Source organism: Trypanosoma cruzi, genomic scaffold (assembly GCF_000209065.1).
Source record: "Trypanosoma cruzi strain CL Brener 1047053516723 genomic scaffold, whole genome shotgun sequence".
In the NCBI taxonomy this organism is placed as follows: Eukaryota; Euglenozoa; class Kinetoplastea; order Trypanosomatida; family Trypanosomatidae; genus Trypanosoma; species Trypanosoma cruzi.
Window position 1 is genome coordinate 463,225 of NW_001849576.1, and position 27,446 is coordinate 490,670.

Sequence of the window (27,446 nt, forward strand, 5' to 3'; positions counted from 1 at the left end):
ACGTGTCTCCCGCTCTTGTTTGCTTTTCTTTTTGCCCACACGTTGTGCCGGTGCTGCGGCTGTGCGTCCCACGGAATGCACGAAAGGAGGATTGGAGGAACAGGCCGGATGCCGCATGAAATGTGAGGGATGTTGTGTGGGCTGGTGGAATAATGCGATCTTTTTTATTATTTTAATTTCCCTTTTCCTTTTGTTGTTGAGGGCAATATGTATACACACAAACACACAGCCGTATTGTTGTGGTCGACAAATGAAATAAAAGTCCTGCAAAATCAATTTTTCCATTAATTTGTTGCTTTTGGGAGTCATGCCGGACTCTCGTCTTTTTTATTGTTTCTTTGATCCCTGCGGCTTGTTTCTGTAGTTACCGTATCTGCTCTCACTTTGCGTCTCTGCTTCCCGCTGATTGTCCCTCTGCTGATTGTGCTTTTGAAATGCTTTTTTTCTTTCCTGCTGGAGGCATCGATGGTCCGCGACGACGATTGTTTGTTTTCCCCATTGCGATGGCACGAGGATGACTGGGCACCGGCCTGCTGAGTGCACTCGGAGGGTAGAAGATGCTGTGCGCCGTGCCTCACTGTGAGTGTGGGACGCCACTAGCCGTGCGGAGAGAAGTAAATGGCTGTGCGGTATGTAATTGGATGCACTCCTTTCGTTGCGGCCGTGTGTTTGCGCATGGTTCTATCTTGCGGTGCGAGATATATGGCGTTGCTATTGCGTGTGCCCTTGTGTATGCGCTGTGCGGCGGGCATCTCTTCCACATGACTCCGCCCTTGTGTGTGGGAAAGCGGACGGAGTGGAGATGCGTGAGGGAGTGAGCGTGTCCGTTGTTTCCGCACATTTGCTTCTTCCACAAGTGGCACCACTCGGCAGCCTCTTGCAGCAGCAGGACGTGGATTGAGAGGATGTGAGGGTCTGCTCCAAGCAGAAGGACAACAAGATGCTGTGCGTGACGGCCAACCTGATCGGCCGTGTGGTTGCGGCGCATGGAGCACGTGCGCCAGTACGCGTTGGGCGTTGCGCTCATGATTGCAGAGGAGAGGCGGCACGACGTTGTGGTGCTGTGTGTGTTGCGCGGCCGGGGCGTGCCGGCGATTGTGAGGGACGTGGAGGACACGGAGCTGCTTGACTGGGAGGAGGTGGCGGACGTTGCGGCGCAGCGGGAGCGCATGACGGCTGCGTGTGGTGAGAGGGCCCGACGATCCCGAGGCCTGTGCTGGAGGGGCGTGTTGAAGTGAGCGCGGCGTGCCTGTGAGGGCCTGAGGAGAGGGAATAACAGCAACAGTGACCGTGGGAGTGTGAGGAACGGTGCACGGCGAGGAGCGCTCCTCTTTTGTTTTGATTGTTGGTGAACCGCGCCCACCCAATTGTTGTTGTTGTGCGTGACTCTCATTGCTGGATGGGACGGTGCGTGGTTGTGTGACTTGTTTTTCCTTTTTGCTTTCACTCTGCGTTGACGGGGCGTTATTTTGTTCTGAAGGCTACACGCAAGTGACAGGAGTGATGGCGATGATGATGACCGGCCGTGTGCTGCTGGTGTGTGCCCTCTGCGTGCTGTGGTGCGGTGCCGGCGGTGTTTATGCGAGGGACGTTGACAACAGCGCAGTGGGTGGCTGCATGGCGTCAGGAGTGTTGGGTACGAGAAGATTGTATATGCCAAGATGTAACAAAACTGCTGTTACGCTGCCTTTGCGGCATGTCTTTCCCGTTTCTGCCGTTGGAGCCTCGACTGACGGACAAGTTTCTGGTACAATTGATGGTGGTTTGCTTCCAATTCCGGCACCACCACTATCACCAGCGCCAAATACACCGAAAGCTCCAGAAGCCCCAACATCACATGGCGTGAGTCAACCTGCTGTTGGTGTTCATTCTGGTGATGGAACCCCCTCGCTTCATATTCCTAATGTCGACAGTTCTGTTGGTGGCGGTTCTGGACAAAGCGGCAATTCTAGCGGAAGTGTACTTTCCTTTGTGGAGCCGCCTTCTACTGTTGTTGTTATTTCTCCATCTTCCATTTCCCCTGGAGTTGGTGGTTTACAGAACAAAGAAGGTCCGCCCTCTAATCCGAAATTGGGATCTCCAGCAGTAAGTGTAGAGTCAGGAAAAATCCTTGTAGGGCACAACGGGGAGACAGAAAAGGATTCAACCCCCGATGATGGTTCAGAGTCCTCTCGTATACAACAAGAAACAGAATCTCGAGCTACGACTGAGGAAGCACGTGGAAGCGAAGCGGGGCAGAGTGGCGTGGGGACGAACGGCCCTCCCAACGTGTTGTCTACCGAAAGCCAACAGCAGCATCGAGAAACAACAGTAACAGAAACAAAACCACCACCACCGTCGCCAGGAAAACAAATACCGGCAGTATCATTACCACCGGGAGTAGATGCACCTGCAGCTCTCTCACCAGGGCCCCAAGCATCATCACCGGAACCATCACGAGCAGCGTAAGATCCAGAAGAGGAGAAAAGAATCCTACCAGCAACAACAGCTTCACATAATTCAAAAGGAGAAAAGCACAAAGCGTCATCGTTACGAACCGAAACGGTTTCCGCGGCACCGAAAACGCCTTCACCGGATGTCGTGCTTGAGCAAAGCAGCGAAGGCACAGTCACAAAGGATGCGATGAAGACGGATACATATACCGATGGCCTAGCGGCAACATCAGAATCATCCATCTCCACAAGCGACAGTGGTGTTGCTCAGGATAAGACGGAAGAGGAGGATGACAATGAACAACGGCGTGAAGCCAAAGGACCGCACAATGACCCCTATGCCGGAAATACCAACGATGCTCCTACAGCCAGTGATACAGCAGCAGAAACAGTGAAAACGATCACCACCCAAAAAAGTGCTACAACTAAGTCTGGCGACAGTGACGGCAGCACCGCGGTCTCCCACACCGCCTCCCCTCTTTTGCTTCTCCTTGTTGTTGCGTGTGCGGCTGCTGCTGCGGTGGTGGCCGCGTGAGAGTGAGGGAGAGAGAGCCATGCACCGCCCGCACACACACTCGTCCTTCTCTCTCTCTGTGTGTGTGTCCCCTTGCATGGACTCTCGCCCTCACCTCACCCCACGAGGCACACACAATAATGTGCCCATTGTATATATGCATGCATACCCATGCAGGCCCGTTGGTGCTCTCTTTTGCACGACACGCACCGCTGCCGTCCTGCCTGGCTGCATGGGCGGAGCACCGTAACTGTTTCTGTTTTGTTTTTATTGCATTGAGTGGGCGACCTCTCTCTCTCTCCCTCTGTGTGTGTGTTTTGCTTTACGGGAGTAATGAGAGTGTGTGTGCGCTGGTCGTCCCACGCTTCGGCTTTTTGTTTTGTTTTCCTTTTTGATTTTGTGGTTGAGTGCACCCATTACTTTTTTATCTATTATTGGCAGTTTGCTTTGACTGCGAACGTATGACTTTTTATTTTGTATTCTTTGTTTTCTTTTCTCTGAGATATTGTCGGTGTTTCTTATTCTTGTCAAGCCATTAAGTATTTTCTGTTACTTACAGCATGTGTCAGTTGATCCACGTCACTTCACGGTCTGCAGGGCTGCTGGCGCTTCTGGTTGTGATGATGTTTGTGATGTGTTGTGCTGGCGGGTGCTTTGCTGCCAGCCTGACGTGCTCCTGCCCCTCTGACAAAGCGATGCGTGCGGACAGGGCGAAGTCAATCCCGGCTGTGGTGAGGGGCGTGCCTTTTGGATCTGAGGGTGCGTCGCAGACATGCACCGTCATTGGGAGGAATGGATGGGCGCCCACCCGCATCGATGTGTCGACAAGGGACCTGGATGGCACCAGGAAGTATTGCAGCCCAGAGCGGTATTGCGCAATGAATTCATTGGTGGCAATTCCGAGTGTGAAGGTGACGTTTTTCTATGCTGAGAAAAGGGAAGCATTTGTTTCGTTATACTTTGCAGCCACTGTCCGTTAATGGCCTGCGGGCTGTCCGTAGCGATTTGGCCAGTTTTTCCCTCTTGAACGGCACTGTCGTGCGAGAGGGTGTGTTCCCAAATAGTCGGATGCTCAGTTGTCGAGGACGGGGGCATTCCCACAGCGTGTGCAGCAGGGCCTCCCGTGGATTGTCGCGGCTCAGCGGCTGGTGGTGGTTGCAGCAGAGGAGTGGCTGAAGGGCTACGGCTGTCATTGGAGCCTGCAGAGGTGCGTTGTTCGTCTTTTGCTCGTTGATACGCTTGACATTTTTGGTGGTGACCTGCGCGTGAGGCACTTGTTGGGGAGACCGTGGAGCTGTCGCAGAATCCACATGTGAGGCCTTCTGCAACGATTGGAGTGCCGGGGTTAGTGCGTCGGGCGTGTGCCTTCATATTGTGGACGGACGAGAAGACGCTGCTGCAGCTTGGGCAGGACGACGTTGATCTGCTGCTCGTCGTTCTACGAGGAGGTGCCGTGGACACGCCAGGTGGAGGTTCCGGAGGAGGTCGGGGCGGTCCTGCCTCTTCAGTGTGAGGAAGGGACGGCACCACCGACACAGAGGGTTGCTTGTGATCCGCAGGCCGCGTGCCGATCTGCCGAGGAGTGGGCAGGAGGACGTCCATCAGCCGCTTGCTGCTCGGCAAGGAGTGGCGGTGCTCGCGTCGGGAAGAGTCTGCGGCGGAGGCAGAGCACAGACGCGGTCCCAACAGCACCGCAGCGCAGCCAATCCCAGAGGGCAGGGACGTGGCGCCGCCATGCCTCGAGGCATCACAGGCCTGGGATCAAGAGGGCACCAAGCTGTTTCGCACGGACCTCTGGCAGCATGGAGAAGCCACCGCGGAGTGCATGATTGCGGTCCTCCCGTTTGCGGTGCACTTCAGCTCGTGGCAGGCTGCCGCTGCAACACACTCGGCCTGCTCCACTCCGTCCGTCGTGATTCCTATGGGAATGTCACGGCTGCCACTCGTACGGTGCCTCGGTGCATCTCCAACCATGTGATTACAGCGGCCAGAGACGTTGCACACGCCGAGATGGAAGCATCACAGTCAGCTTCACGCAGGACAATGGCGTCATGTTTCCGTCGTGGCAGCATGCCTGCCTGTCACGGGATGCCGTCCTCCGTCCCTGCAGTGTGGGATGGCAGATGGTGGTCCGAGTCCATGTAAACTAGTGGACGTCCAGTGGGAGACACGCAGTGCGCGTTGCGCAGTCACGTCGGGAAACGAGACGCTGCGGCCGCTGATCCACGTTGTCTGTGCCGGGTCGTCGGATAACTGAGATTCCATGTTGCTTGGGACGACGGCGAGGTCATCTCCTGCCGTCGTGGATGGTGAGCGACCGTCCCGCAGCTCATGGTCTGAATTCAGGTAGCAAATAACCGCTGCGGGCCTAAGCGATGAATGGTGCAGCGCCAGTCAAGCTGCAGGGGCAATCCTGAGGGGCGAAGGGCCTGAAGTTCTCAGCTGCCAGACAACTACAAGGCCATCCTCATCGGGGCTGCGGCTCCTGCGGATACCACCGCAGCGGGTGATGCCGACGGAAATGACCGCAATCAAAACGACTGTGCGGTTCTGTCAGTCGGGCTGCAGGCAAACCGCCTCGCCGCTCCACAACCAGCGGAGCGTGGCACCTTCTCGAGGGGTGATGCCTTCGTGGTCCCCATCACGGTCGCAGCAATGCCCTGCTGCACTCACTCCCACAGAGAGACAAGGAAGAGTGTGGATGTGTGCCGAGAGCACAGCGACTGTCATCGTCAGAGGAGGCCATCGTGGCACCGTCCGTCACGCGTCAGCACACACCGAGCAACGCCCGCACCCGGCAGAGCAAAAACAACAAGAGAAGAATGCCCCAAGAGCAGGCAACACCTTCACGCATGGCGGGCATCGTGCAGCCGCGTCATCATTTCAGCACGGGACGCATGCCAACGTCCCTACCTACGCCGAAACATTACTGCAGAGCACTGTGCAAATACTTATGTGTGTGTGCTGGAAAAGCAGAAAAAAGGAGGAGGAGCACAGGGAGGAACATCAGCACGGCAATAGGCACAGCCGGATGACAGCGATACATGCGGTAAGACCCCAACCTCAACAATCACGCACGGTGGCAGCACACACCATCCATAAAAACATAAAAGCAAAAAATCTTAAAAACACGGCGGCAGGGTGTGGCTGTGTGTGTGGCGCTGCGGGTGTCTGCCCGCCCTGGCCGCAAAGAAAACAAACAAGAGGGAAGAAATGTGTGCTCCGCCCCACACGCCCTCGTCGCACGCCCACACGTCACGGCTCCCTCAGCGTGCCGTTCGTCGCGGCCCCTCCTCATGCGTGCAGCAGGCGAGGCGCACAGGGCCGTCGTCATGAGCGTGTCGGTGGGTGTGCGAGTGGAGCAGTTGGGCGGAAACACACGGCACCCCTCACAGGAAGAGTGCAGAAGAAACAATTAAAGAGGGAAGTGTAGAAAAGAAAAAAGAAATTCTACCGTGACTGCCCCCAAAGCAAAAAAGGGATGGGAGTGAGAGATAAAAGAAAAATAAAAAGTAAAAACAAACACATAAAAAAGAATTTTGAAACAAAAAGGTAGCAAACAATAAAATAAATTTAAAACGCACACAAAAAAGTAGAAGTATCAAAAATATTCTTTCCAGAGGAAGTAATTCTGTGCTCGGGAGGTCGCAAGTGTCCCACGCGGCAGCCGGTCACTCCTCACAGAGCCGCAAACCCCCACAGTCCCAACAGAAGCAGCAGCAGCAGCAGTCCGCTCCCACGCATGGTGCACGCATCACTGTTATTCCCCCGCGACAAATTTCCGAGGCTGCTGCTGAGTGCCGTACCATTTACTTCCCTGACTTGTGAGTGGATCGCTTCCTCCTGCCCATCCGTTTCTCCCCCATTTCACCGGAATCATGCACTTTCCCGTCATGGCCTCCATGCGTGGCGGCCATGAGGAGTTTTCCCTCCCACTCAAAGATATTGGGATCAGCGCAATCCCGTCAGCAAAACCCTCTGCAGGGAACCCCCAATTCCTGCCACAGCCCTTCGAATGGAAGACGGTGCAGACTTTTGTGTTGTCCCCCTTCACAGCCACGAGGGGAAACACAATCGCGGTGCCATTCGCCACCACGCCCCTGCCGCTAATACCACAGTACCCATTCCATGACTTCCCTCGCAGCTGACCGTCAACAACAGCCTTGGAAAGGCTCCCAGCACCCCACGTGATGCGCCTTCCCCCATCGTTGGAGACCTACAACGTCACCCAAAACAGGCACAAGCTCCCACCTGTGTGGAGTTTCCAACATCGCACCGGCATTTTTCGCAGGAAGGCGCTCCAAGGGCAGAAAAATCTTGCCTTCTTTCGTCAACGCCTTGCGACCGTTCAATTGAGGCATGTGAACCGCCTCTTCTCTTCGTTCCACGGCAATGTCCGTCCTCCAGTTCGTCACGCTCTCCGCTGCGATTCCTTTCGTCCACGCCTCCCCTGTAAAACTCAAGTACTTTGACCAAATGCCAACACTGGCACTAGAAGGGACTCCCTAATTAGCATTGGCAATGCCCACAATTAGGCCATAGTATTTCAACAAGAGAACGGCCAATAAAGAATTTGACACCATTTTCTCCAGAGCCGTTGCCTCCCAAATGCGCCAGAAGACGCCTTCGTTTCTCACCATACAAAAATAACCATAGGCTTTGGATCACCCACCTTCTTTGCACGCGCAACTCCAGTACTGCAGCACATCATCACGACGAGGAGCAGCAACGTGGAGGTAAACACACGCCGGGACAAGTTGGGCCTCTGCGGCTCACTCTCTCCTCCTTCCCTCCTCCTTCCGCTGGATCCGGTCACGCGGCGACGGTTGTGTGTGCGGGGTGCCTTCACTGCAGCAACACGTGAGAGCATATAAATATGTGTGTGTGGGCGGTGTGTGCTGTTGGTCCTTTCAGTGCCTTCGAATTTCACAGTAGCGATTAGCGCTTGTTTTCCTTCTTCATGAGTAATAGAGCGAAAAAATGAAGAAAAACATACCGAATAAAAGGGGTGAAACGGTAAGCACCGCGACCCATCCACAGTGAGCGGCATCATCATCCCCGCCGCAGGCACTCCCAACAACAACAACAACACGCGCGCACAGGCACACTGTATAAAGAAAATAGACTGCGCCGGAAGCAAAGCAACTGCCATCAAAAGCAGAAGCCACGAGAGGTGCTTCTGCATCGTGTGTGCCAACACCAAGCAACGCACACATCCGGCAGAACAAATAGCGGGGTGCAAAAGGACACGCCGTCCTTCGCAGCACCCGCGCGCTACCGCGAGTCCTTTTACTGCTGTCTCCACCAAAGCACCCGCTCCTCAACCGCCGCAGGCGCACATCACCCCACACAGCCAAACAATCCTCCGTCGGCGTATGAACATCGGTAGAGACACATCGGCACGTGCAGCCGTTGGCTGCAAATCAATCCGCACTCCTCCCAGACAACGTCAATGCCAAACCATCCATGAGAGCACGCCAAGAAAATCACGCTCGCAGCACGGCCAAAAAAACAAATCGCAGGCTCCCGTCATGCCTCCTACAAAGAGACCGTCGCAGTCAAAATCCTGTGGAAAATGGCGTGGGTATAATTGTGTGTTTGGCAGCGCCTATACATGCAAAGCGCCTACGCGGTAAAAGAACGTCCAAAGAAAGCAACGGCAGAGAGAGGCAGATAGCACACACGCAAATTACTCATATCATCACACACACACACACACACGCAGCCGCGGAATGGGTGCACTCAACCACAAAATCAAAAAGGAAAACAAAACAAAAAGCCGAAGCGTGGGACGACCAGCGCACACACTCCCATTACTCCCGTAAAGCAAAACACACACACAGGGGGAGAGAGAGAGGTCGCACACTCAATGCAATGGAAACAAAACAGAAACAGTTACGGTGCTCCGCCCATGCAGCCAGGCAGGACGGCAGCGGTGCGTGTCGTGCAAAAGAGAGCACCAACGGGCCTGCATGGGTGTGCATGCATATATATAATGGGCACATTATGTGTGTGCTTCGTGGGGTGAGGTGAGGGCGAGAGTCCATGCAAGGGGACACACACACGGAGAGAGAAGGACGAGTGTGTGTGCGGGCGGTGCACGGCTCTCTCTCCCTCACTCTCACGCGGCCACCACCGCAGCCGCAGCCGCACAAGCAACCAGAAGAAGCAAAAGAGGGGAGGTGGTGTGGGAGGCCGCGGTGTTGCCGTCACTGTCGCCAGTCGTCGCCGTTGCAGTTTTCATGGCTGCGGCCGTCACTGGTGTTTCTTTCGGATTGGCATCTTTATTTTCATTTTGTTTTTCTTCTCGTGTCCCTGCACCATCAGCTGCTGGATCATCGTCTCCAGTTGTTTGTGTGCTGTTGGGATTTGTTATATTCGATGCTCCCTCCGCACCAGAAGATGAACTTGGCTGCTCTTGACCGCCTGCTGAGGTCCCCTCTGTGGTGGCGGTGACAGATTCCACTTTCTTTGTCTCCTTCTTTTCCTTCTTATCATCCTCTTCCTCTTCGTGTTCTTCATCTTCGTTTTCTTCGTCATCATCTTTTTCCTCTTCTTCTTCTTTTTTAACCTTGTTGTACGTCGTTGTACTTGCCGTTACTGATACTACTCCTCCGGATTGTGGTGCCGCTTCTGCTGGCGCTGCCGGTAATCCTGACCCCGTTGGTGCTGCTGCTTGTGACGCTGCATGCTCACCGCTTTGGCCACCTCCTCCAGCGCCAACGACGGCCTCTTCTTCTTGAGGTTTCTCTTTACCGGACGCATTACCCGAAGAGGTCGGAGTATCTGAAGAAGGTGTTTCAGCTCGTCCACCACCGCAGGCACCGCACCACAGCACGCAGAGGGCACACACCAGCAGCACACGGCCAGTCATCGTCATCACGGCTGCACACACAGTCTAGGGAGGGACAAAGAGAGGAGGATGAGAAGAACACACACGCATCAGCAGCATGGAAAAGGAGGAGTAGCGTTTGCATGAGGGTTGTTGTCATGAGCATGGGGGACGCGTGCACGCAGGAAGAACAGGCAACAATGAAACACCGGACAGCACGGCACACAACTCCACGGCATGTAAAACCCACCCGCAGCTGCCCCCAATATGGAAGGGAAAGAGGGCGCAACAGTACGGCAGGAACACAGAGATCACGGCGCAGAAAAGAATCCCAAAACGGCGTGAAAAAAAAGGAAAAAAAAGTCTTTCCTCACATAGGCCACATCCAACAATCAAATAATAATAACAGAAACAAACACCACACACGGCAACTCACAGCGGCAGTGAGTTCCCCGTCGCCAATCTTCATGGCTGCACGCTGCCACACTCCTCGGGAATCCATCGCTCCGCTGCCTCCTCCTTCCCACGGCTCCCCCGCACAAACAGCCACGGCACACAATCGGGTCCATCCACACCCGTCGCCACGCCGCCCTCAACGACCCAACAGTCAACCGCCCAAAAACCGTTGCTGAAATCACACACCCGCAACAAAGCACGCGACGCAACATCATGTCACGTGGACCCCGCCGTCAGAAGAACGTCATGTCAACCGTTTGGCCGGCACACGGTACATTCGATCGACAGAACAGAGAAGTAAGGCAGGCACTCAATCAAGGACTCTCCACGCACACAGCCCTTTTGATGCCGCCGCTGCTGCCACGGGCACGGTACCCGAACGGAAATGACACGCAGTAAAAAAGGCCTCACAAGAGAGAAACAATCCACACGTCCATATGCAAAGCGCCACTCAGGCTGCTGCGGCTGCAGGGTCCGTGGGCAAAAATGCGCCTTACTGAATCCCGCCAGTTATGTCAGTCTCCCCTCCCACCAATGTAGCGCATAATCCACGGTTGCGTCCACAGGCATCCACTCCCGGTGCCCTAGCAACACTTCAGAACACACATAATGGAGAAGGGAAGTACCATTACACAATGCCAAAGCAGGTAAATAAAAATGGGGAAATCAAAACTACACAGATCCCTCGTACACGCACACGCACACCCAAAGCATTCTCCAGAAAAAGTCAAACAATTTCTTATCCCAACCCATAATACACGCGTGGTGCCGCCACATCAGCGACCGACAAAAGAGGGAGAGTGCATACAGCATGTCCCTGGTACAAAGTATACAGACAAGCAGAGTGTATGTATGTACTGATAGGAACATGCCAGTTGATATAGGCCTTTCTCTCTTGCATCCACTGCTGAGTGTTGGCACCGCGGCGGCAGCGGCAAGCAGAAGAAGCGGAAAGGGACAAGCAGCAGCCGCAGCGTTATTGCCGTGGATCGGAGGCGGGGCGTCCTTCATGTCTGCCTCCCAACCCCCGCGCACCACCGCTGCATCCTCCTTCGGCGGAGGGTCCACGGCGCCCTGCGCGTCATCAGCGGCATCAGGGCTCCTGGGTCCCGTGGCTGTGGCACCGCCACCGGCCTTGTCGCTGACGGCCTTACCTCCTAATGATTGTCCCACAACAGACGTCACACCATCGGCGGCCACATCGTCGGTGTCCGGAAGATCGCTTTCCCTCTCCGCCTCCCGCGGCGCACCCGCGGTGTCGCTGGGCAAGAGCACTCCGTTGCCGTCGTGGCACCTGAGGCGACTTCCTTCTATGGCGACGTATGCTTCTGGGGAGCAGCCGTGACAACATCCTTCGGTGGTGTGCCACGGCCGGTCCTAATGCTCTCTGGATCGGGGACGGATGCCCCTGGGAAGTCTTGTTCGGTAGATACCAGTGAAACCGTCCTGCTCCACACACCCTCTCACATCGCCGTCCCACGGAACCACTGGAAGCAGCCTGCCGCTGGTGGCGGATATCGTGCACACCTGCGCGTGGTCACGGAAAATAGCGTTTCCCTCGTCGTAGGGCGGAGCGGTCCACGCAATCGTCGCCTCGGCCGTGCATGGGACCAACGGACGTTACCCTTTTCAGTCACTTCCGGATGCACTTACATGCTGAGGCACCGCAATGCCGCATGCATGACAGCACCGAGATGTATTTTTCCTCTGGGTCCCTCGCATCCGTCGTGTTGTTGGAAAGCGTGTCCAGTCACCACGAAGAGGGTTTATCACCAGACATTGCGGACAAATATTCTCCCCTCCAAGGTAACAGCCTCAACATCCCTCACATCCAGTGCGGGATCAGTGATGGGGCAACGGCTCATCGGGCGTTAGGCTGACATTTCATGGATACTCCCCAAATACCAACCACTGGAATAACGGTCCGACGCGCAGCGTTTGACAGGGACACCCACGTCGCAGAGCATGTAGCAATATTCACTCATGTTCGGTGCGGAGCGCTTCCTCTGCAGCAGCCGGCACCCACAATCGGTGCCATCCGCTCATCCCTCGCGTGGCGCTGCGACCAGTGCGACTCCAGCGTCCTCCCGTCCCCATCGCCCTCCTGCAGCTCCATGCCATCAATGTCGTCGCAGTCGCGGGGCTCCCTCGCAGACATCGCGGCAGTCGTCGAGTGCACCACCACCAACAGCGCTCTGCCACGTACAGCACCATGTCAGCATTGGCAACGCCAGTGGAACAATGCCCAGCACGCACCGTAAACCGAATGCAAACGCTGCCTGTGGCAAATGGGGGCACAATCAAAGGAACCTCCAGTGGCTGCACGAGCAGACGATCCGCATGCAGTTTGAAAGCAGCAGGGATAACTTCATTCTCGAGAATGATCCCGTGCGCAGAGGATACAACGTCACTTTCACACTCGCAATTGTCATTCAATGAATTCATTGCGTAGTACTTCTCTGAGATCCAATGCTTCCCGGTATCATCCAGGTCCCTTGTGGATACGTTGATGCGGATGGGCATCCATCCCTCCCAATGACGGTGTATGGCTGCAGCGCACTCACCGCTCAAAAAGGGTGCGTCCCTCACAAAAAACGCGGATCCAATTTGTGCTGTCGGCACGCATAACATATTCAACAAATCGAGGGTACGTCAAAGTGACAGCAAAGCACCCGCTGGCAATCACACCATAAACATCATCACATGCAGCAGCACCAACGTCTCAAACTAATGTGGGGTGTAGAGCAAGTAAGCCATTGATGTGGGTGTTAGGCAAATATTTCGTGGCTCGCTGAAGCAGCAAGGACCGATTGCGTTGGAGAAACAAAGAACAGGAGAATACAAAAGGGAAAATTCAGCCATCCGCACTTTAGGAAGAAAACCAATCAATGAAATTAAAATGCGTGCACCCAACCACAACAGAAGCAAAGATTCAAAACAGAAAAACAAAAAGAAAAAATGCCGAAGCGTGGGACGACCAGCGCACACATTCTCATTGCTCCCGTAAAGCAAAACACACACACAAGGAGGGAGAGAGAGAGAGGTCGCACACTCAATGCAATAAAAACAAAACAGAAACAGTTACGGTGCTCCGTCCATGCAGCTCAGCAGGTCGGTGTTTTTGTATAAATACTGCCTGCATGAGAAAAAAATATTACTGTTCCACCAGGCCACGCAACATCCCTCACATTTCATTACGGTATCCGGCCTGTTCCTCCAATCCTCATTTTTTTGTGCAGTCCGTGGGACGCACAGCAGAAAGGCCGGTACAGCGTGTGGAAACAAAAAACAAGGAGGAGAAACACGTCACTCATGACAATGTACGGCACCCGACCATTAAATAAGCAAAGGATAATTATTATCCCAAACAAACAACATTAAAAAGAACATAAAAAAAACAGCCGCGGGGAACGCGGCACATATTCTGTGTGAGAAGTCGCAAATCCTCACTCCGTGGCTCAGAAGTCTGCCACAACTCCACATAGACCCAAAAGCAGAAGCAGCAGTGGTTTCTTCACCCACAAGAAGATAATTTTGCCGCTGCTCACCGTCGGCAAAGACATGTCACTTTCGAACAAGATTCCTCTGCTCGCTTAGATCCTCTTTTTTTAAGGGAGATGTGCTCTGTGTGGCGCTGCTGCACGCACTGCTGTTTGTCGGCTCCTTGGCGGCGGAGTCGGGTGCTCGAGGACCATGGATGCTGTCCCATCGCTGTACGCATCGGTGGTGTTGGGCGTCGTGAGGTCAGGATTCATATATTCCTCCGTTCCTACGGAATTATTCGTGCCATCGTAATCCGAGCAGCTCCTCGCCGCAAAATCGCAGAATATCGCATTGAAAGCCTCCTCTTCCGTTAGATCTCGACTGTCTGGCTTCTTATCAGTACGACACGCAGTCCAGCTGCTCTCGCCGACTGGGCGCCAGTGCACACTGGGATCTTTGCTTCCACACAACAACTCCGTCTCCACACGCGCCACAAAATCATCATCGTTTTCTTCGCGTCCACGTGCGAGCAGCAACAGCAGTAGAGTTGCGTGGCTGTAGTCGGTGAGCAGATCAGCGCACAGAGCGGAGAACAGAAAGGCAAAAAGGAAATAGAAAGAGGTGCAGCAAAAATACACACACACATCGTCGCAGCGTCGCCGTTGTGTGCGCGGTAATGATGCGACCTCCCGCGGCAGGCACAACTCGCACACTGCACGCACTGCAAAAGGGCATCCACACAGGAAACACACACACATAACGACATAACAGTCACCAAAAACTAGAAGGAGGAGAGAACCACAACCATCTCCCCCTGCTTGCACAACAAACAGCCCTCCAATTTTTACGCGAGACAGTTTCTGCAAGCTTGCCATCGTTCCGCTGCACGCTCTCAGCGCCCACAGTGGGAGTCAGCACATCGTACAGGTGAAAAACGAAACTTGTCTCACTCCCGTCGGGGAAAAAAATTACCGTGACGACAACAACAACGGTGCAAGGGTGTCGCATAGGATGATACGATGGCGTTGTTGGCGTCCAGATAAATGACGCGTACCCTCGAAAATACGCGTGGAAGATATGGCACGTACGACTACAGAGTTGCGTCCGCAGATAAAAGGTATTCGGAGCCAACCCTCTCTTTCTCGGTGGAAAAGATGGGTCAATAATGCCGTCAAAGAGGCAACAGTGCAGAAGGCAGGGTAGAGCAACGTACCGCACACAAGAATCAAATATTCGACTGTCTTGTCCCTGGAAAAGTACAACCAACTTGGCCGGGGTTATCTCGCTCTCTGGCGATGGCACATTCAAAAAAAGACTCACAGTATTGAGGGGACTCAAAAAAGCCCCAACGTGCGTGCTGCGACTCCACGAGAATGTGGACGGTCTGCATGTGTCCATGCAAGTCACAGCCGATAGGCGCATCATAGGGGATGCTGTTTGAGTGCGCCAAACGACGGTTACTTGCCTCATGCCCCGTCACAAGCAGGCCGTCCCTCATCAATCCCTGCAGGATTCGCTTACGCTCCTCCAAGGAGTACTGGGGGCATCCGTTGGGCCGCATGCGGATTGCACCATCTTCCACAAAGAGTCTATTCAATAAAAGGCCGCGGTTAAACAGCCCGTCCACAATAATCCTCAAAGGACCGCCACCCACCGCGTGCTGAGGTGGAAAACGCACGCGATGAATACGTCTCCGGTAGGTTTCATCGTGAATACACAACCGCTATTCCCTCCGTCACAGCGTCGTCATCAACACAGCAGCAACGCACCAGTGCCGGCTCTGTTGGGTACAATGGGAGAGAAACTCCCACTCTCCAAGCCATGATGTCATCAAGAGAGTCAGACGGCCGCTCTGCCATGGCGATAAAGTGTCCCATCAGGCGCAGCAGAATATCAGAGTCCAGCTGATTGGAAGTCTCGGGTGTCACCCCGCCAATGAGAGAAATGCGCGCCACCACGCGAGGCTCCGCTGGCAGTCCGCCTCCGTATTGTGTTCCCTCAGTAACGGACTCTGCGTCAGCAGCAAGTGAGGCAAACTTCGGTTTGCTCCGCCTGAAATTCCCCCGGCACCTGCTCAATTCACCGCCATGGAAAACCGGCGATGTGCAGCTGCGAAGCATTTGATCGTTTCGGCAAACAAATTGGAGAAAAAGGGCTCAAGCACACCCACAAGACTCCCAGCGAAAAAAAGGGAAACACGGCGTGACTGACACGACTCAAAGTCATGTTTCTAAGACAAAGCGTGGATGACTCTGTCGACGCCACACCCGCACCACATGCCATCAACGTCTCCACGGCAAAAACAAACTGGCAAGAAGGACTGACATAAAAACGCTTCGAGAAAGCAAAAACGCCACTGCAGCGCATCCCTCAACGTCTTCAATCGGCCCGAGGCCTGTCGTCTCGAATACACCTGGCGTACACCGTTCTTATGGCATGATTGTTGAAAGGCGGCCATCCACCAGCCGCGATCCGTCGGTCACACGAAGAATGCAGGCAACAGGCGTGTCTGTCGTGCCCTCCATCACCCGCACAAAGCGTCGAATTGTCGTTGGCAGTAGTGATGTTGTTTCTGCTCCACGCGTCTCCATCTCCCTGGGAGAAGAGACACGCCGACTGCTGTCACCAGTTCTTCCCTCGCCTCCGCCATCTTCCTCCACCAGTCCATAAAACTCCGCAAAGTTGCTCATGGCAGTGTCTCCACTATCCTGATCGTGAAACAACATAAACTTGTTCTCCCCGAGACACAAAGCAACCAAAACAAAAGCGAGCCCGACATCCAACGGCTGCACTGGCCCAACCCCACAAAATTGCACCAAGTACACAATGACAGGACCACAACGGCGACAGTGCAGAAAAATAGGATCCACTGCGGAGATTAGTTTGTGCTGCACATAGTTGCGGTGTCGCTGGAGTTATTGCACCGCCAAAAACAAAAACAATAATTCTGCAGCGTGCGGGGAGGACGTTTCACAAGCGCATTATTGGCGGAGCCAAACAACTGTACCGTCAGCAGAGGGCAGCGAGCGGCGGGGGAAAGTGAAGGTGGTGGGACTGTTGGGGAGGGTCGATGCGCAGTGTCCCCCACAAATACGAGGCGGGTGAAGTGAAACACACTCGCCTGAACGTCACCGGCCACCAAGATGCATTGCTTCCCGCTGTTAATATTGATGAGCTCGAGCCTGGGGCAACTACTCGCAATGCGTGAAAGCGTCTTCCTGCACTGACGCTGCGATTCACATTAGACGGGCAACTTCAGAACAGTCGATCCCCAGCAGTAAAATGCAGCTGGCAATGACGCTGTGGATTATCGATTCCCCCGGGCAACGGAGGGCGGAGAAGACAACTGGTCTCCCCAGCTGCGCGGCATCCATCCATTCACTCTGTGCGTCCGGAGTGCCCCGCAGCTGCCTTAAGAGATGCAGCGGACAGACCTCCCTTATTTTCGCCTCGATCCGTCAACGAAGAGTTTCGCGGAGGCGTCGGCACACACCGAAGTCTCCCTCGTGTCTACCAAACAAAAGACACACCCGTTGGGCATCGTCACGTGCGTCGACGGCCACGCAAGTAAATATCCGCCGCAACGCAAAGTGTTTCTTATTGGGCACCAAAAGAAAACTGGAGGCGGCGGCCCAGACAACACACATCAAATCAACCGCCAGGCAACGCCGAGATAAATGCGAAAGGGCCAACGCGGGACCAGCAGCACAACCACTCGAGAGCTGCTGCGTGAACTCCACGGCAAATGGATCAGCCTCAACGCATGGGACACTAATTACGGCGGGTTACAGCGCGAAAGCCAACGGTTCCGCAAGGCCGGGAATTGTGGGGACGGCATTCAAACCCTCCTGGGAATCGTGTGCCAAGACACGCAAATAATCCGCCCCTCGATGCAAGCCGTCACCATAATCCTCATCGCTCTCTTTGCCGTCATTCGTATTGTCACACTCAGAGCCGTTGAGGGAAGGTGCTGCCATGATGATTGTGACATCACACTGAATGAAAGAACGCAACGCCTCGAAGGATGCCGAGTGCAGGCATCCCGTCAGGCAGCTGTACGCCACACTTCTGAAGAAGTCGATAAAAGACCGTCAAAATGCATTCATCCGCCATCGTAATCTCGTCCAGCAGGTTCGCCCTCTTGTTCCTCGGCGCCTCGTTCTCCGCAGCACCAACAGCCGCAGCCGTAGACCACGCTACTGCTGCAATCATTCTCACAGAGAGACAAGGAGGAGTGTGTGGATGTGTGCCGAGAACACAGCGACTGTCATCGCCGGAGAAGGCCATCGTGCAGCGTCATCATTTCAGCACGGAGCATCAGCCAACGTCCCTCGTTACCAAAAACGTTCTTACAGAGCACTGTGCAAATACTAATATGCGAGTGGGTATCTGTTGGAGAAGCAAAAAAAAGAAGGAGCACAGGGAGGCACATCAGCACAGCAAGAGGCACAGCTGGATAGCAGCGATACATGCGGTACGTCCCCAACCTTAACAACCAAGCACGGTGGCAGCACACACCATCCACAAAAAGCAAAGAAAAAAAGCAAAAACAAAAAATCTTAAAAACACGGCGGCAGGGTTTGGCTGTGTGTGTGTGGCGCTGCGGGCGTCTGCCCGCCCTGGCCGCAAAGAAAAGCAAAACAAGAGGAGGGAAAGAAATGTGTGCTCCGCCCCACAGGCCCTCGTCGCACGCCCACACGTCACGGCTCCCTCAGCGCGCCGTTCGTCGCGGCCCCTCCTCATGCGTGCAGCAGGCGAGGCGCACAGGGCCGTCGTCATGAGCGTGTCGGTGGGTGTGCGAGTGGAGCAGTTGGGCGGAAACACACGGCACCCCTCACAGGAAGAGTGCGGAAGAAACAATTAAAAGAGGGAAGAGTAGAAAAGAAAAAAACGTCCACAGTGATTGCCCCGAAAGCAAAAAAAGAAGGGGTGGGGAGTAAAAGATTTAAAATGCACAAATTAATAACAAAAAAAGAACAGCAAGAATTTTAAAGCGAACGGATAAAAAAATTAAATTTACAAAAAAACAATAAAAAAGCCGAAGCGTGGGACGACCAGCGCACACACTCTCATTGCTCCCGTAAAGCAAAACACACACACAGGGAGAGAGAGAGAGAGGTCGACCACTCAATGCAATAAAAACAAAACAGAAACAGTTACGGTGCTCCGCCCATGCAGCCAGGCAGGACGGCAGCGGTGCGTGTCGTGCAAAAGAGAGCACCAACGGGCCTGCATGGGTGTGCATGCATACATACAATGGGCACATTATTGTGTGCTTCGTGGGGTGAGGTGAGGGCGAGAGTCCATGCAAGGGGACACACACAGAGAGAGAAGGACGAGTGTGTGTGCGGGCGGTGCACGGCTCTCTCACACTCACTCTCACGCGGCCACCACCGCAGCAGCAGCCGCAACAAAAAGCAAAAGAGGGGAGGTGGTGTGCGAGACCGCGGTGCTGCTGTCGCTGTCGTCAGTCGTCGCCGCGGCACCCTTCATGGCCGTGGCTTCGACTGGGGTTTCCTTCGTATTGCCATGCTTATTTTGACTGTTTTTTGTGTCGTTTGTCCCTGCACCATCAGCAGTTGGATCATCGCTTGATATCCCTTCTTCAGTGCCACTGTTAGCGTCGTTAATCTCAAAAACGCTTTTAGTTGAAGATGTTGTTTGTGCTGGTTCACCATGACCGTTAAATGTTGCATCCCGCTGGTTGGCAGCGGCGGAGGCGCTGGCTGGGTTTCGTGGATTGTTGTTTGACTCCTTGCTCTCGTGGACACCTTGTGAATGTTGCACCAACACGACATCTTGAGGATCGGGCTGTTCGCTTTCTTGTGCCGGGTCAATGTCTTCCGATTGTTTTTCATCCTTTTTCCGCGCCGCTGCTGGTGTGTTTCCTTGTTCTGATGATGTTGCTGCCGGTGTTACTGTTGCTGCCGACGCTGCTGGGACTGGTGACTCTTCTGGTGATGGCGCTGCCGTTGGCGGCTGTCCTTGCGTCGTTGGTAGTACTGCCGTTGCTGGTGATTGTGTTGTTGGGATTCCTTTTGCTGGTGCTGCTGCTGGCCTTTTTTCGTGCTTTGATTGTGGTGGTTATGATGCTTCCTCTTTTGTTGGATCATTGGGTATTTCTGTCTCTGCTGTCTCTACTGTTTCCTCTTCTCGTTCTTCTTCCTCAAGATCATCATCATCAACAACAACAACGCCATAACCTTCTTCATCCGTTTCTTCACTTTCTTTTTGCGGCTCGACTTCATCTTTCAATTGTTTTTTGGCAGGGTCCTCTGGCTGGCCCACCATGACTCCATTTTCTGGATTCAACGCCTGATTTGCGGTGTTGGACCTCTGCATTACTGAACCTAGTGGCTTCTGTGGTCCATCCTCATTTTCTCGAGATCCACGCAGTGGGCCCTCCAAACTCTCATCGCTTTCTCTGGTAACGTCAACAGCTCCATCGGCCGCAATTCCCGAAAGGCCGCACCACAGCACGCAGAGGGCACACACCAGCAGCACACGGCCAGTCATCATCGCCATCACTCCTGTCACTTGCGTGTAGCCTTCAGCACAAACTAACTCCCCGTCAACGCAGAGTGAAGGCAAAAAAGAGAGACAAGTCACGCAGCACCGCACAGTCACCGCGCAGTGACAAATGATAGCAGCCCGGCAGCACTGCAGACATCATGGGGCAGTTGGAATCAGTGCGAGGGCAGAAAAAAAAAAAGCCCCGCAATAATTGGCCAGCAAGAAAAACACACAAGAAACAATTAAAAACGAAACAGTAGTAAACAAACAGCAATAAATTAAAAACACAACAAAAAACAAGCTGCACCAAATGGCTTCAGTGTACATGCACCAGCACACAGAGATGCGTCCACGCAAACAATTGTGGGCGCGTCGTGCATATGAGTGTCTGCGATGCGTGCCAATTGACGGATACAGGGAGCAGCAACACGGAGCACACAGCAGGGCAGCGGAAGCAAATGAAGCAAAACACACAATCATTATTTTCTCTTATTTATTTACATCGGACCACAGTGGACGCGCAAAAATCCCCGCGGTTGAGTGCTGGCACGCACAGCCCGCACACACCTCTTCAGCCCAGAGTGGTGTACGCCAGCGCGGATGCGGCAAGCAGCAGCGGGGCACACACCCATGCAGAGCTGCTGAGGCTGCCGTCGATTTCACGAAGAGGTGACGGTGCGCGGGTGGTCGTCGTGGTTGGCACCTCTGTAGTCGTAGTACTTGGTGCCTCTGGCGCAGTGGTCGTCGTCGTTGTGGTCGTTGTGGTTGTCGTCGTGGTTGCCTGTGTTGTGGTGGTACTTGGTGTCTTTGTGGTGGTAGTCGTGGTTGGTGCATTTGGTTTCACATTTTGTTCATTTAACGTAACGCTATTGGGCTTATCAATATCTGCCTCTTCTTTATTGGAGTGCCCATCTTCTTGTTCCTGTACCTCATTGGAATTACTTTCTGACTGATCCTTCTCTTGTAGTCCTGATTCTGAAGAAGTAGAATGACTGTTGACGCTTTCATCAGCCCCACCCGCCCTGTTAGTGGTTGGTGCCTGTGTTGTCCCGTTCGTCGTCTTCCTGGAATCATCATCCTCCCCCGGAGACTCTGAGGTGCACACGGATGGGCAGCAGCACAGGGACAGCACCAACAGGGCGCACAGCAGACGGCACGTCATCATCGTGAGTGTGGTCGTTCAGTGGTGTGGAGCTGATCTGCACAGTGAGGGACATGGAGAGCAAAAGGGGAGACGAGAGGTGCGGCAGACACACACAGAGGGCACACCACAAGAGGAGAGGGCAGCAGCCAGGCATGCACCGTACGCCGCACACCACGCACGACACACACTCCAATCCACGGCAGCAGGCACACACACACACAGCCCTGCCGCAACACCAACACACAGATGGAGGAGGGAGAAGCAAACAGGAGCGGCACACAAGGCTCCACCGCATGCACACACGGCGAGAGCGGTCCGTCGTGTCGGCACCCCTCACGGAGGGTACACACACACACAAGAGGAGGTGCAGCGCACACAGCAACACAAAAGCAAAGTAACAATTAAAAAAATGAAATGATCCCCGCACACCACGTGGATTGTTGGCCCACGGGAAGTGCAGCCAATATTCATCACAAAACAACTTTTTATATTGTTTTTCTCGCGCCGGAATGAGTAAATAGCGCAAGGGTTCCCCGTACAAAAGTGGCAAGTATGCCGTCGCAAACAGGCCGTCGTGCAGGCTGGAGCAGTCCCAAACAGTCGCAGTCCATGTTCTCAATGACAGGACATTTCCAAAGTGGATGAAGCGGAGTCTCCCGTGGTCCGTCGGGAATCAGCAGCGCGTGGCGTCTGTGATCAAGCGGTGGCGGAAGAGCCTGGTCCATCTCGAGTGTCCGCGTTTGTGCTTCCTGCGTGCCTTGCCTACTGGCGTGCTTGGCACTTTCTGTGGCGACCTGCGCGTGAGGCACCTGCTAAGAAAACGATGAAACCATTGCGGCATCCGCATGTGAGGCCTGTCAAACTATCGGAACGCCAGGCCGAACACGTCGGGCATGTGCCCTCACGCTGCGGACAAACGGGCGCACCCTGCAGCCGATTGGGCAGGAGAATGTCAATCCGCCGCTCGCTGGTCGACAAGGAGTTGCGGAGTTCTCGTCTGGAAGAGGTTCCGGCGGAAGCAGAGGCGGGCCGGTCTCCTCGGTAAAGAAAGGGACGGCACCACCGACACAGGGAGTTCCTTGTGATCCGCAGGGCGCGCGGGCCTGTCGAAGAGCGGGCAGGAGTCGCATCGCGCCTGTGCGCAGTGCCGCCACTCGGGGCACGATTTTCGGGTCAACACCAGGAATAGACTTCCGCCACACCGTCAAGCGCCCGTCACGCGGTGTGTGCCCTTCTTTTCCCCCTGGAATTTATTTCAGTACGGCCGCCTGACTGCAGTGAGGAGGCCCACGTGCCAGGCATTGACGCAGTCCTGCGGGAGGGATCGTGCCATGACGGCATCAGCGTCCGCCGTCACGTTGCGTGGATTCCGCAGCGTCATGGGGAAAATGTGAAGCCAACAGTGCGAACTCGATCCACCAGTGAATGCGGCACGGTACAAATATCCTCGGTGACGTCGTCGTGCGCCGCCAGCGAGCCAAGACGGAGTGACTCCATCGCCGAGAGGGAGTCTGTGGCGGCAGGAATTCGTGTGGGCGATCGGGACGCTGCTGCCAGGCGGGGAACTGGGAATTGTCTGTGGCCATGCTCAGTGGCAGGACACTCCGCTCGGCAGGAGCAAGCAAGGCTGCCGGCAGCTGCGCGGTGAGGCCCCACAGGGAGCGCGGCTGTCCGGGGAATCAAGTGGCAGCGCAACAAACCCAGACGCACGCTCAGCGAGAGACGACAAGCCGTCCACCGCCAAAACGCTTGCCAGCGACTAACAACACGTTGACCATGAATAGGGCACGTATGCCCGCACCGCCGTGGGCACGGGCAGCGATCCCGATTCACTCAGCAACAGCGATCTAATGCCCTTGGATGGTGCAACAGCCACGCCTGGGCCCAGAACAGCCCTAGCAAATGTTGAACGAGTGATAACGTGTCGGGTGGTGGTGACGCCGCACAGGATTATTTGCGCACAGCGTCTGGGAAACCAGAGATCCCATCGGAGCACAACGCAGCATCACTTGTGAGCAACGGTTCTTGTGAGCACGGGCATTTCAAGGATTTGTTGGCCATGGCCGAAATTGGTGACAGCACCGTGCATGGGTGTGTGTCTCGGGTGATGTTGCTTCTGCTTCTGGGGCTCTGAGGCACTGCAGCGCTCTGCTGAGGTGTGAGGGAGGGTGGAACTGCGGCTTTTCGTGGAGCAATAACTGTGCAGCTTGCCAGCATTACCCACTGAGTTTTGTCAATAATTTAAGCTTTTTTATTTTCTTTCATTTACTTATTTTTGCTGCCTTTGCCCTATTGGAATAATCAGCATTCCTGTGTTTTTCCCCAACGGTTGCCTGCCGCGCACTGTCAGGAGTGACGTGTTTCTTCCCCTTGTTTCCCTCCGTTGCCCACACGCGGTGCTCCACACCCGCAGGAACGGAGACGCGGGCTGCGCACTCCCTCTCCCTTCTCCCTTCTCCTCATGGCCACGGAAGAAGACAACAGCCGCCACACGCAACTGCCAGCATGCACTGCAAAAGAAGCATTCAAATCCACCGCAATGTGCATCCTGTGTGTGTGCCTGCAGAAACACAAAGCAAAGAAGCAGAAAAAAGGAAGCAGAGTATGTGGAGGGACGCACAAAATGTACAGCGGAGGTGCATGGCGGAAGCAACAAGAAGAAGACCGCTCAAACTCACGATTGCACCGCAGCCCAAGCAGCGGCAATTCACACAAGATTTATCCAAAACAAAAAAAACTTTCCCTTTCATCTTATACAAACCCCATCACACAAAATAATTATAAATAAAAAGAAATCGTCCATTACTGTTCCACACAAATTTAAAAAGCAGCCGGCTGCCGTGCGGCCACACCAAACTGTCTGCATATATTTTGCCCGCAAAGAAAATTAAAAGATATTTAAATGTCTTTCAACCGTCCGACCCTCTGCGTGTCCGCACATCGTTTGTATTTCATGGGGTCATCTGCGTGTTGCTGCTCCCCTCAGCCCTCCCATCGGCGCGCGAGTGCGGCCCGCAGAGCACAGTCACTCGTGTGTGGGGGGACTGAGAGAAGCACGCAGACACGACGGCAGTCGCGTCACTCCATCGGGAGAGTGAGCGCAGCAAAAAAAAGAAATCTTAAAAACACGGCGGCAGGTGTGGCTGTGTGTGTGGCGCTGCGGGTGTCTGCCCGCCCTGGCCGCAAAAACAAAACAAGAGGGAAAGAAATGTGTGCGCCGCCCCACAGGCCCTCGTCGCACGCCCACACGTCACGGCTCCCTCAGCGCGCCGTTCGTCGCGGCCCTCCTCATGCGTGCAGCAGGCGAGGCGCACAGGGCCGTCGTCATGAGCGTGTCGGTGGTGTGCGAGTGGAGCAGTTGGGCGGGAAACACACGGCACCCCTCACAGGAGGAGTGCAGAAGAAACAATTAAAAGAGGGAAGAGTAGAAAAGAAAAAAACATCCATAGTGATTGCCCCGAAAGCAAAGGAGGAATGGGAGATTAGAAAAAAACACGCAAAAAAAAAGTAAAAAAAAAGAAAAAAGAAGCAAACATTAAAATAAATTTAAAATACGCAAAAAAAAAAGATTTATGAGTGAAATTTGTTCCCATGGGGAAGTAATTCGGTGCCGAGGTGTTCCACGCCGAGACCACACACTCCTCACAGAGCCGCAAACCCCCACAGTCCCAACAGAAGGATCAGCGGCAGCAGTCCGCTTCCGCAAACAGTGCTGCCATCACCATTTGCCCCAAAGTGACGAGCGGTACCGAAACCCGTTGCTCCTCCCGCCAAGGATTCAGAAGAGCGCTTCGGGCGAGACACAGCAGGTGAAGAAGTACGCGCAGCCACTGACGTTGGAATATTATTTTTGGCAAGCCCTGCAATCTCTTCGGAGCTCAACGGACGGTTGTACAGCAGGACGTTCCTCACAGTCACAGATACACCTTCGTTACCCCCTGTGTTCTCTGCATTGCCTCCGTCCCCTCCAATGAAGAAGTGTGAGATCCCTTTCGATTCTGTATTTTTCCAGTTAATTTGCACACTCTCACACACACGCTGACCATCGACGCAATCGGAGCCCTGGTTGCCGTTCTGTAGCACAATGGCCACATGGTACGTTGTCCCCGGCTCCCAAGTCCTGCTGTGCTCCGACGTCGTTCCGTCACCGCACAGCACCCGCCACTTCCCCTCTTTGTTGTTGTACGACAGTCCCAGGAGAACTGTATTCTTATCGCCATCATTCACCTTCGCACCAATCAATGGAATAGAACCCTCCTTTGGCAAACCGTGGATGGACACCGTCGCCACAAGAGTGAAGTTGTAGTTCGCAAAGTGGTACAGCTGATTCTCCTCTTGCTTGCCAACAGGCCACTCCGCCCACGCACCACGTCCTTTAAATGTCACGCCATTATCCTTTTCCTCCGCACCAATACCGCTCTTTACTGTGGCGTTCACGCCGAGGTACTCGTCCTTCCATGTGCCATCAGAGAAGTTGCCGGAGAAAAAGCCAACCAGCCCTTCGGTGATTTTATCAGCACTGCAGGCATTGTCAGTTGAGGTAACCTGTGCAAGTAAAGTGGAGCACAGCTTGGAGACAATTCCGTCCACTTCCTTCCACGTCCTCAGCACCTCCCTCACCCGCTTCAACTGCTCAGTCAGACGAACAGAGACCATACCGAGTGACGGTTCCACACCGCCCTTCTTCTTCTCGTACAGTGCAATCAACTCCTCCTTCTTATCTTGATTTCCACTTTCAACACTTTTGTACAACAGGGAGCTGGCGGCAACGTCATCATCTTCCTCGGATACCGGCCCAATATCAACAATGTGTGTATTGTCCGTCAGCCAAAGATGGAGTACGCCCTTTTCGTTTTCGTTATCCTTTTCCTTTGAATACACCGGCAGAGTAACGAGCATCACGTCCCTGTTATTATCATCTCCACCACCAATATTCGCTGTAGTGAACCCGCTTCCAACGAGTTTCACGTCTTTACCCTTTTGTTTGCTGGCCCACACGCGCGAGAGTGTCCCGAGTGCCTCCGTCCGCGAATTCCCCCTGTCACCGATCTCGTACACCCTGCGGCGGCCATCATCACACGCAGTCATCATCATGAGTTTTCCCTTCCACTCCACGACGGAGGGATCACTGCAGCCATCGGCAGGCACCTCCTTCGACAGTGTCCAACTCTCAGTACCCTGCAAGTATAGGACCAGCGAAACGGTCTTTCCATCCTCTTGTGTGTCGACCTCCTTTTTCCCTTCCACCGGGAACACAAGCGTACCGTCCTTCATCTTAACACCCGATCCACCGCCGCCAATCAGCCGCTTCAGAATACTGTGTTGGTTGCCTTTGTAAGTCCACGGAATGGCGTAAGTATCGTTCCAATAAATTCTTTTACCTTTTTGATTCTCTTCACTGACGTGCCCTTTCACCAGCATGAGTCCCCAGTCAACTGCCCGATCATTGTCGGCATATGCCCAACTATAGTTTCCAGCAAGCATGTAAATATCACTTCCATTCACAACTGTTGTTGGTCGGCTCACATCTACTTTCTTCTCCGCGTCTGAGGAAGTGACTTCTTCCAGAACTTGTGTTTTCTCCTTGGCATTCTTCAGCACTCCCTCTTTCGGTTCTTTACCCTTATCCATCGAGAGTAGTTGGGATGCAATGCCAGTAAAGACGGTGTTTCCACCATTCTTGCACTGAGCCTCGGCAACGACAAATACGTACTCCCCACTTTCAATAGGCCGGGAATGCCCAACGAGTCCACAGTTACACCTTCACCTTCACTCTTTATGTCCTTCCATTCAAACTTTGGACCAGACGACGGCGCCACCTGAGCTGGCGCAGCTCCACAAGTACTGCAGCACATCATCACAACAATGAGCGGCAGCACCGCGGAATTAAACGCACGCCGGGACATGTTGGGCCTCTGCGGCTCACTCTCTCCTCCTTCCCTCCTCCTTCCGCGGGATCCGGTCACGCGGCGACGGTTGTGCGTGCGGGGTGCCTTCACTGCAGCAACACGTGAGAGCATATAAATATGTGTGTGTGTGCGGTGTGTGTGCTGTTGGTCCTTTCAGAGCCTT

General features: G+C 54.2%; 3 protein-coding genes and 6 pseudogenes across 3 annotated transcripts, besides 10 other annotated features; 3 read left to right on the forward strand and 6 right to left on the reverse strand.

Moving 5' to 3' along the window:
• Positions 1–16,339: part of a sequence feature (areas not merged during assembly with more than two copies in the genome that could not be assigned to a particular haplotype) that runs on past the window's edge.
• Tc00.1047053508221.451 lies at positions 929–1,240 on the forward strand (annotated as a pseudogene).
• On the forward strand, positions 1,504–2,967 carry Tc00.1047053508221.460 (annotated as a pseudogene).
• Tc00.1047053508221.480 (uncharacterized protein) lies at positions 3,507–3,926 on the forward strand (the record flags this gene model as incomplete). Its single annotated transcript, XM_816916.1, has 1 exon — positions 3,507–3,926. The coding sequence occupies one exon, from the start codon at positions 3,507–3,509 to the stop codon at positions 3,924–3,926; it is 420 nt and encodes a 139-aa protein (XP_822009.1).
• Positions 9,068–9,826, reverse strand: Tc00.1047053508221.490 (mucin-associated surface protein (MASP), putative; the record flags this gene model as incomplete). Its single annotated transcript, XM_816917.1, has 1 exon — positions 9,068–9,826. The coding sequence occupies one exon, from the start codon at positions 9,824–9,826 to the stop codon at positions 9,068–9,070; it is 759 nt and encodes a 252-aa protein (XP_822010.1).
• Positions 9,414–9,513: a sequence feature (CT-rich).
• On the reverse strand, positions 12,434–12,946 carry Tc00.1047053508221.496 (annotated as a pseudogene).
• On the reverse strand, positions 14,523–17,639 carry Tc00.1047053508221.502 (annotated as a pseudogene).
• Positions 16,340–16,491: a sequence feature (areas merged during assembly that could not be assigned to a particular haplotype. This can correspond to areas where the two haplotypes were merged or to regions with more than two copies in the genome that were merged during assembly.).
• Positions 16,492–26,913: a sequence feature (areas not merged during assembly with more than two copies in the genome that could not be assigned to a particular haplotype).
• Positions 18,719–18,754: a sequence feature (AT_rich).
• On the reverse strand, positions 19,097–20,242 carry Tc00.1047053508221.509 (annotated as a pseudogene).
• Positions 19,612–19,773: a microsatellite.
• Tc00.1047053508221.518 (mucin TcMUCII, putative) lies at positions 20,802–21,395 on the reverse strand (the record flags this gene model as incomplete). Its single annotated transcript, XM_816903.1, has 1 exon — positions 20,802–21,395. One exon carries the CDS (start codon positions 21,393–21,395, stop codon positions 20,802–20,804), a length of 594 nt encoding a protein of 197 aa, XP_821996.1.
• Positions 20,971–21,005: a microsatellite.
• Positions 24,859–24,943: a sequence feature (A-rich).
• On the reverse strand, positions 25,017–27,395 carry Tc00.1047053508221.530 (annotated as a pseudogene).
• Positions 26,914–27,217: a sequence feature (areas merged during assembly that could not be assigned to a particular haplotype. This can correspond to areas where the two haplotypes were merged or to regions with more than two copies in the genome that were merged during assembly.).
• Positions 27,218–27,446: part of a sequence feature (areas not merged during assembly with more than two copies in the genome that could not be assigned to a particular haplotype) that runs on past the window's edge.